The sequence below is a fragment of the Myotis daubentonii genome, chromosome 5, assembly GCF_963259705.1.
Source record: "Myotis daubentonii chromosome 5, mMyoDau2.1, whole genome shotgun sequence".
Taxonomy (NCBI): domain Eukaryota; kingdom Metazoa; phylum Chordata; class Mammalia; order Chiroptera; family Vespertilionidae; genus Myotis; species Myotis daubentonii.
Genome location: NC_081844.1, coordinates 52578382 through 52588603, shown reverse-complemented (window position 1 = coordinate 52588603; position 10222 = coordinate 52578382). Strand labels below are relative to the sequence as shown.

The 10222-nt window shown below is 41.5% G+C and overlaps 1 protein-coding gene across 1 annotated transcript; it reads left to right on the top strand.

The window, feature by feature from the left end:
• Window positions 1-1357: 1357 nt before the first annotated feature.
• On the top strand, window positions 1358-7751 carry LRAT (lecithin retinol acyltransferase). The gene is made up of 2 exons (XM_059697782.1): window positions 1358-2194; window positions 4527-7751. Exons 1-2 carry the CDS (start codon window positions 1655-1657, stop codon window positions 4677-4679), a joined length of 693 nt encoding a protein of 230 aa, XP_059553765.1. The 5' UTR covers window positions 1358-1654; the 3' UTR covers window positions 4680-7751.
• The last annotated feature ends 2471 nt before the right edge of the window (window positions 7752-10222 follow it).

Sequence of the window (10222 nt, the reverse complement as noted above, 5' to 3'; positions counted from 1 at the left end):
GTGTACTTAATTCCATACATACACATTATATATACATATGTACACATATATGTAATTTTTAATTTTTAAACACTGGGTACATTGCGGATTTTTAATCAAAACTTCTGACGTGGGTGTTTTTGCATTGATTATACCGCGCTTTAAAAAACAAACCAAAAATATGCAATACCTATTTAGTCAGGGGCACTGACTTATTTTCTCATAGGTTGTCAAATTTAAAAATGACAACAGCTAACAACAATAGCTGTCCAGCATGAATGAATAGAAAGTATACCTTTTTTTGTCAGATGGGCAAAATATATTTTTGTGGTGTGTTGCAGAATTTTAGTAACTAGTTTATATGTGCCAGGGGATGAAAAAGGGTGAAAGTCGCTAGCATGACCTCTGCGCAGGGTGGGGACCCCTGCCTGCCGGCCTGGCGTGCAGGGCGGGTCAGCAGCTCCCTCACCGCTGCTCGGGGACCATCCTCCCCATGCACCTGGGTCACCATGCACACGCTCAGTCAGTAAGGCTCAGCCTCGGCCTCCCTTGGCCACCTCTGGACGACTGCACTTGCAAAGAAAGCGGCAAAGTTGGAGTGCGCGAACCAAAGCTAGGTCTTTGCAACCTTGCAGCCGGAGAAATAAACTTGGCGTGACCCCCGCTCTTCAGGAAAACGTTAAGGGCTTCGCCGTCAGCACACTGACCGTTGGAGCCGCGCGCTCAACTGTCACTGGTGCCTCGGAGCGCGGAGGCGCCTGAAGTTCTGATCGGGGCGCGCGGAACCTGGACGCGCTGGTCGCCGCCCCACCCGCCCGCAGAAAACAAGGGGGATGCGCGGCACTTAAAGGCGAGGGGGATCGCGGCGTGTGGGAAGGGCCATGGTTCTACGGAGTTTAGGAAGGAACACGCAGGCTTCCGAGGCGCGCACACTTCGTAGAGTCAATGCAAACACGTCAGCCGATGTTTCGGGGCATCCAACCCGTTAGGAAGAGAAAAATATCTCCCGAAGGGACCTTCCACCGAAAACCTCCCCGAAGTACCCAGAGAGTGCCCGGGCCCAGACAGGTGCAGACCGTTTCGCGCGGCCACGCCTGCGCCTCTACAGTTCAACTCCGTTTCAAAGCCGAAAGACTTAGGTCGTGAGTGCAAGAGGGAGCCGGTCTAAAAAGACCGCGGTGCAAAAGCCCGGAATCCCGAGGCGGCCTGCCCGCTTCCAAAGAATGAGGGTCCCACGCGCCCCACTGCCAGCGGCGCGGGCCACCGGCGCCCAATCAGCGCTCTCGCCGGTCTGTGACGGCGTTCGCCCCGCCCCCTGGGCGGAGATAAAAGGCCTCCGCGCAGCCGGCGGTGCTGAGATTGGCGTGCGGCCCGGCCCGCGCCTGGAGCACCCGGGAGTCCAGGTGCGCTTCCTTGCTGGCTGCTCGCCGCACGGGTCTCACTGTCCCCTCCGCCAGCCGCCGCCAGTTCCTCACCCGCCTCAGTCCCAGAGCAGTGCCACCCCTAGGCGTCTCCCCCTCTCCTTTTTCCTCTCCCTCCTCCCAGGCCGTCGCTGTCGCCTCCCCCGCGGCATTGGTCCGCTGGCCGCAGGTGAGTTGCAGCGCAGCGCCCCAGTCTGACCAGCTCACCTTGCCTGAGCAGCGGCAGCCCCCCAAGACTCTCGTTTCCCTGCAGGATGAAGAACCCAATGCTCGAGGCGGCGTCCCTGCTGCTGGAGAAATTGCTCCTCATCTCCAACTTCAAGCTCTTCAGTTCGGGCGCCCCGGGCGAAAACAAGGCAAGGAGCAGTTTCCATGATATCAATTCCTTCCGCCGGGGCGACGTCCTGGAGGTGCCCCGGACCCACCTGACCCATTATGGCATCTACCTGGGCGACGACCGTGTCGCCCACATGATGCCCGACATCCTCTTGGCTCTGACCAAGGACAGGAGGCTCACGCAGAAGGTGGTCTCCAACCAGCGCCTCATCCTGGGCGTTATTGGCAGGGTGGCCAGCATCCGCGTGGACACTGTGGATGACTTCGCCTACGGAGCCGAAATCCTGGTCAATCGCCTGGATAAGTCCCTCCAGAAGAAGGCCCTGCTCAACGAAGAGGTGGCTCAGAGAGCGGAGAAGATGCTGGGCACCACCCCCTACAGCCTGCTGTGGAACAACTGCGAGCACTTTGTGACTTACTGCAGATTCGGCACCGCGGTCAGCCCCCAGGCGGACAAGGTACCACTTGTGACTGACTCACCGGTGGGCTGGGCGGGGCCGCCCCCACTCCCATCCCTAGCCGTGTCTCTCCCCGGGGATCAGGCATTGAGTTTAGATGAACAAAGGCTCTGGCGTTCCTAAGGGAGACAATGTAAGTAAATGGCCATGTGTCTTGCAGGACCTCTCAAAAGGCGCAGTGGAGTTTGGCAGTGCAGCACCGCTGCCCACTACGAGAGAGCCGCCCGGCTATTGCTACAGAAGTCATCAGGGTGTCCACCCAGCGTAGTAGAAATGACAAAGTCCGCCGTGTGCTTGCAGCTTTTCCCAAGAATTTCAATTGGCAGGAAGGTGTCCAGAGTTTATATTTAATCCGTAACACTGTGTACAAAGTGTTGTGCATTTAAACTAAGGAGGCTTGCAGCATTCTCCCTCTGTAAGCTGCGCAGAATGAATTCCCCTTGCTCACTATCAACTAACAAAATTCCCAGTAAGAAGACCTCCCTGGTATATCTCTTACTCCTGTGTGGGCTTTAGATGGGTCTTTTCCAGGGTACTTTGAAATTTTTGTGTTGGCTTTAATCCCTATCTAGACTCCCTTATTGTTAAGCATCCTTTACCCATTAGTCCCAAAGGTGGGTTAGGTTTATGGATTCCCTAGAGATCAAAACACTTGGTTTTCTAGAAGAGCCATTGGCTGTTGGAAGGTAATATTAATGTGTGAAGTAAAACAAACAAAAAAAACAATATCAGAATTTAAGATGGTTAAATTAGCCACAAATCCAAAGGGGGGAGGGATGAATTTTTAGCTCCTTTGCCCAAATCTTAAATTTTAAAAATAGCTAACATTAAAAAAAAAAAAAATGCCTGCAACTTCATTTGCAATTAAAAGCTTTCTCAGCCTGCCCCGAAGTTGTTAAAGTTCAACCTTAACAATAGAAGCCTAGGTCATCACAAAATGATCTTCATGGTTGACTCTTCTTCACATTTATGTATTTTTTGGACCAAAAGAATCTGAGTCTATGTAACCAATATTTTTATTGCTCCATATTTTGATTAATTTTTGACCCATGTGGGAAAATCTTTCCTCTGTGGCAGAGCATGAAAATATTATGCTTTTACATATATATGGGTGCATCAAACTCCTTGTGATTGTTTATAGAGCCACAAAGACTCAATCTAGGAATGCTTTTGTAGGAATGCGTTTTTAAAGAATCACAGCTCTAGGCTTGTTTAGAAATGAACTTCACCACATTTACAAACATGGGCTCCAAAGTACACAAAAGAAAACACATCAGATTTACTTAGGAACCAAGCAAATTATTTCTCCAAGGAAAACAGTATTTCTATCGGGTAATACTTTGATGGGACACATATAACTCTGTATTATATATTTCTACAAAAAAACAACAACAAACAGTGTAAGTACTTTTTTAAAGTAGTAAAATATTTAATCTGCATACATAAGTAGTTGGAGAAGTTTTTCATCTTTGGAAACTTTGTCGGGTTTTACAGTAGTAGAGAAGGGTTTTAACTGCTGTTGCTGCATAGCACCTCTTGTGAAACTTGAGTTTTTGTCTTCACTGTGAATGGTCTAACAATCTGGCCACAGAATAGACTTCCCAGGGGAAAAAATCCCATCCCAATTTTTCCAGTTCTCAGAACTGCCTGTGGACATGCTCTGTGAGAATTAGGTCATTAATGCTGAAGGAGGACTGATTTCTACTCTCCAGAAACAATGAGGAATTATTTGGTTCTGAATGTCATTTTTGAAATAGATATGTGTGTGTATATATATATATATATATATATATATATATATATATATATATATATAACTATTACCAGGTTAACATGAGAATTGCACAGTTGTCTCTTAATTTTGAGTTAGAAATTTAAAAGTTATTATATCACCAAATTTTAGAATGGTTCATGGAATGAATTGAATTCACCAATAATAATGGACAACTTATTTATTTGAGATTAGAGATCTCTTTGCTTATCTAATTTTAGAATATATTGTTATTGATAAACAGTTTAATGCTTTTAACATTTAATCCTGAACTTTTATGGGGTTACATTCTCTGTAGTTTTCTATAAAAGTTCTGTATTTATATAGGCAGCTGCCATTGGTAACCTATTTGCCAGAGGTGTTATTTCAGCGGGCTGTTACAGGATGTGGAATCAAGAAACTGAACTCTTAACATCTAAATTCTTTCATAAGTCATAAGAGAAATTCTAGTTTTTCTGGTAGACAGAAAATAGCCTGGAAAATTGTGCTTTATTATTTTGTATATATGATTCTTCTTAGGCTTAGCCACCTTTTCTGACATTCTTAAATTTTATTTTCTAGTTTTGCGAGAATTTGAAGATAATTATTCGTGATCAGAGAAGTGTTCTTGCTTCGGCACTCTTGGGATTGGCGGCTATAATCTGCCTGGGCATGGCATCATATACTACTCTTCCTGCTGTTTTTATTCCATTCTGCTTATGGATGGCTGGCTGACTTCACATCCTCATGTCAGTGTGTGTATTTTGTGTGTACATATGTTTATATTTATGGAGCACAAATCAGTATAAGCATCGTTGAGAAAAATGTGACCTGAAACATTGTGTTCTGGATAAAAATGTGATTAAGAATCACACAAAGTGCTTACTGTGTAAGCCCAAGAACAAGGCCTTCTGAATCTTCCTCAGGCAGTTGCATTTTAAAGCTCTGTGCAAATCTGGGAAACCTGACAACTGTGATAGACTTCATCATTACAAGAAAACCAGCCTCTAAGATGATGGCCACAGGAGATATTTTTTCTCTCTCCCCTGTAATCACTGCTCTTCTCCATTAGGCCAGAATCTGAAGATCAGAAGACTTATTGTAAACTTTATTGTAAATTTAATTCATTGAAAAACTTATATTAAACTGAAAGAATTTCCCTTGTTCAGATGAAAACCTATTTGATGATTGGCCTAGAAAGAAATTCTCAATCTTTTTTTTTATGTATTATAATTCCTGATGAGTCAAGAAGATTTCATTACTTGAAACCATATTAGCAAAATTAAGGTTTACTGATAAATAACTGACCAGAACTATAGAATCTGTGTTTTCCTGCAGAAATTGCTACTATAGCATCAGTTGAACAATTTGATGTAGCTTTACTTAATAGGAAGCCTAGCATTCCGCCTTCCCCCCTTTTATGTGTCACTGTGATTACTTTAAAGGACTCTAAGAGGTAAATGGATATAGGATTGCAATAATTTGGATACTTGTAATGTATATGTACCAATTAAATATGCGGATATCCACATACACTCAAACTGATGAGAAATTAGGTTTGTTCTTGACTGCTTTATTATCATACCAGTGTGGTTACTATAGAGCATTTGTAGAGATGAATGTTACAACAGATTTAGTCCATTTTCTTATGCCTTTGCCTGTGGTGTAACTTGCATATATGACTTTGGATGGTTTAGCTTTTAGAGCACTTACTAATGTACTGTATAATTTTTAAAAGCCCTCAGATTTGTTTTCTAGTCCATTTTTTCCAATTTCATTGGCAAGTATAGCTCGCATCCTTAAAAGAAGAATGCCATAGCAGCATATAAGCCCCAAACAAGTAGGACTCAAGGAAATAACTGTTAGGGATAATTTGTGTCTTAGTACTTCCAGGCATGTAAATTGATTATACCAAGGCTGTTTTAATATTTGAGTTGCGATATAGTGGTGTTAAAGGAAGCATTCAAGTACTTTAACCAAAATTAACAAATTCTACAATTAAGCCAAAAGCTAGACTTGTATTTCAAGTATTAAAGTTACTTTACAAACTACCAAGTATCACAAAATAAGTCACATAATGAGTGGTATGAGGAGGTGGGATCAGTCACTCAATAATCCAACCAGAACAAATTTCAGAGCAGATTTTAGCAACTGATATTTTATCACCACTAAATTTACCCACAATAAATTCAGTTGGAGTTTAATTTTGTGTTTAATCATTTAAATATTTTAAATAATTAAAACATGAAATGGCAATATCACATAATAAAGTTGTTCCATGGGCCTGTTCTGACTACTTAAAAAGTTACTGTAAGTATGTATGCATGAGAGCAACCACCAGCCCTGGCTGGTGTGGCACAAGTTGGTTGGGAGTCGTCCCATGCTGGTTGCCCTGGTTGTGGTCTCGATCCTCAGTACAGGCATGCAAGAGGCAGCTGACTTACGTTGATTGATGTTACGCTCTAACATCAGTGTTTCTCTCCCTTCCTCTCTCTAAAAATCAACAAACTATTCTTAAAAAAAAAAAAAAAGCAACTACGATGAGAAATCCATTGTATTAGTGTTTTTTCACTTACTGTATATTACCCCTGTAGCAATTGTTTAAAGTCATTTTTTTAAAATATGGTGTCCTCATAAGTAATTAACACCTTTTTGCAGACTTTAGTATTATAAGTCACAAAAGCCACTGTCTGATGTTAAATCTGTATTCAAAGATAACAATCCCTGATTAAATGCCAAGGGAAGTACTTAAGATTGGGATTAACATAATCAGTCTTGACTCACTTCATATCCTTAAAGCAAGATTCAATTCATCATTCACTTAAGTGCTCACTATATGCCAGGGATTGACCTGTTTCAATTTCATGGTCTAGATTTAATCATTCTAACTAACCATATTGAAGTGTATACAGTGCTATGGGAACACAGGGGAAGACATTAAATTGTCAGATAAATCTCTCTGAAGGAGGCAGTGCTAACATTAAGGTGAGAAATAGTAAGAGGTGATCTTATCACACTGATGTGTTGTTTCACTAAGGGGAAGAGGGATCTGGAAGGAGGTTTTATTTACTTTGTTGAACTTAGGAGAAAAGGAGAGTTTTTATTTAGTTGGCTCAGCTTGATTAGTTGCTTAACTAGGTAGAAAAAGATGCAAATATCCCTGATTGTGGTTATGGAAAAAATCCTGCACTATTAATGTGTCTTGTAATGAATTTCATGATGGCATCATCAGTTAAGATTGATCCTTGTGATCCTGCCATATATGAGCCCATATATTTCTAAACTTCTCACTTGTGAAATGGTAATCAAGTAGTATCTAATGCAGCTTCTTATTGCTCATTTTGTTCTTTGCCATATCCAGATGAAGGCCAAATAGGACTACTGGGACTAAGATGAAATAATGCATGAGTTGATACTGTGCAGGTATTAGGGATAAAAAGGTCAATGAGACATGGAAATTTGCCTTGAAGTTTATGGCCAAATGGGTATAAATGGCACAATAAAGCTGATTGAAGGCATAGAAAAAGAAGTGGTTATAGTTTTAACTATAAGGCCAAAATTATAGGGACTGTGTTTTGAGATGAAAAACCGGTGTTTTTCAAGAGATAGATTTGGGCAGAACATTTTACACAAGAGCAAATGCATGAAAACTGTCCACAACATGCCTGGCACATAAGTGTGAGGTACTCTACTCTTATCTTAAGTATGTATGCATAAAAGTTCTGAAAGCATGAAACTGCATGGCGCATTTGGGCAAACGCAAGTGGTTCAGAGGCTAGAGCAGAGCAGGCTGATGCGAGATGTGGGGGGAAAAAAGTAATCAGGCGGTACAAGTCTTGTGTGTAGACCAAAAAATGTGGACTTTATGAAGAGGCAATGGAGATTTGGGGGTCCAGAAAAGTAACTCCCAAAAGTATGAAGGAAAGATGGGAACATGAGCCAAGACAGGACAAGAGCATCTATTAGGATACTAGCGATGGTCCTAAATCTTTCAAATAAAGACCTGTAATTGTGAGGGTGGAGAGCAAACATGTCAGGAAAGTGTCAACAGACTTCAGCCAAATCCTTGTATTTGAATAACTCTTGGTGGGGTGTCAGGGAGGAGTTTTGTGTCATTTCCATTGGAAAGTTGGTTCCTGAAAAATAAATATGGTGGCTGTGTGTATACTGGATATTCCAGATATTTGTTCTGCTAGATATAGTTCTAAGGACAAGCAAATATATAAGGATTTGTCATTTAAAAAATTAGCTTTTCAGAATATGGATATATTTCTTATTTTTCCATTTTCTATTTCATACTACTACTGTCAAATAGAAAAAAATGTTTTCCTGCAATATCACATACCAAAGGCAAACTCTTGTTATAGGTGAGAAGCATATAAGAAATGATAGTTGCCAATTTTCTGTTTTATATGCTCTATTGAGAAAGTTTTACCCAGCCTAAACATATCAGTTCAACTGGTTTTATATTTGGTATATATACATGTATGTTAAATCAATTTTACATACTGTCCTCTATATTTGAAATTAAAACTTTACGTGTATCTGCTTTCAGACTGATAATGGCCTATGTTACCTACATCTTGAAGCCTACCTTGATTATGCACAAAGTGTTCTATACAATATTTTATGAAAAACCTCTTCTCCATTCCACAAAATTAAGCAACAAGACATGGATCTTCTGACCAGATGTGAAATGCCGCCAAGGCAGCCTGTTGCTTTACCCTGGCCATGAGTGAGGTAGAGATGAGGTATGAATAGAAGCAAGTCCCAGGGCCAGACTTGATGGGCACTAACAGCATTGCAAAGGAACACAGAAGTTACTGGGCTGAACCCTTAAACACCTAACTACATTTCAGATGTGAAAAATTAGACACAGAGGTTGAGATGTTTTGTGATTATGCAAATAATCAGAGCCAGAGCCAGAACTTAACTCCACCTTTCTTTCCATCACTCAACATTGGCTCCCTGAGGTCTTCCACAAATTGGACAAAGTTTCCTACAGTGAATGTATTAATTTCTTGCAGACCTTCTGTGTACTCCAAGCAGGACCACACAAGAATGAACTACTTAGAATCTTAGTCCTGTGGTTGCTTAGTATAATGAGGAAAAAAATGGCAAGTAAATAGATTTCAAAACAATGAAAGGTCACATATTAGGTCAATGTACATTCAGATTAGGAGGCATCCTTGGGCCAATCAGTTGTGGCTAACTCGCACAAGGACATGCAAGGCATGGTGAGGTACTCTAAAGAGCTCCTTCATCTGATTTTCCTTTGAAAATGGCTATCAGTGTTAGCTTAAATGGCAGATAAATATCTGATTATCACCTTAGCTCATTCTGCAACAAGGTAGAGAATGAACTAGGTGAGATATAAGCTACAAGGACATAATTTCTATTACCAAAATGTAAGAGAAAAATGAGAACTAGATATAAGTCAATGGCAGGGGGAATGGAGAGGAGAGGTAAGAAAGAGGGAGGCTGTTTCATAGAGCCTGGCAGGGTGTATGTATGTTAATGCCTTAGTTTCTCCTTTCCTCTCACCCTCCAACATGTGAGGGCTTCACACTGGCCAACTGAGCCAGAAACCAGTTGACAGGAGAGCCTGGGAAGTAGCCTTCTTGGAAAGGCAGAACCATACCTCAGGGAGAATAGGCCAAGACTTGGCACCAGGATAAGTGTGCTGACTGTACTGAGTAATACTGGTGAACTTAGGGTAGTGGGCCGTGGGAGATGTAGGATGAACCTGGTTTGGGATTTATAAAGTTTGAGTAGCCTAGGGTCCCACAGGCAGAAATACAGAGTAGACACTTGGAGTCTCACTCCTAAGACAGAGCGCAGAGATGGGAATATATTTGGGAATTATAATAGTGGTCGTTGAAGCCAAGGATATGAATTAGAGCAACTTTGAGAGGTCTATGAAGATTGGTTTTTAAATATAAAGATGGAAAACTAAGGTCACAAGAAGGAGGAAGAAAGACCAAGAACAGTTTCAGAAAAAGAATGAAGAATAATACGTACTACAAAAGTTTAAAGCAGACACTGTGAGAAAGCCGAGGAGTGAGTTTTGAAGGTAAGAATACAAATAATATCAAGATATAGAAGAGATAAGGACTGAATAATTTTTCTATTGGATTTGACAAATAAAAAGACTGCCAGTGACCTTGATTAATAAGCACCCCACTAATACTAAATAGGAGATGTTAAAAAGGTTGGGAGAAGAAGGCAGATTGTGGGTTGAAATGTAAATGAGTGTGGGCCTCTTTTTACGAAGTCTG

Bases quoted from the DNA above. Each gene is read 5' to 3' on its own strand.
- LRAT (XM_059697782.1), top strand. From the start codon at position 1,655: ATGAAGAACCCAATGCTCGAGGCGGCGTCCCTGCTGCTGGAGAAATTG. The intron at 2,195-4,526 runs GTACCACTTGTG...TTTATTTTCTAG, and splicing joins TCAGCCCCCAGGCGGACAAG to TTTTGCGAGAATTTGAAGAT.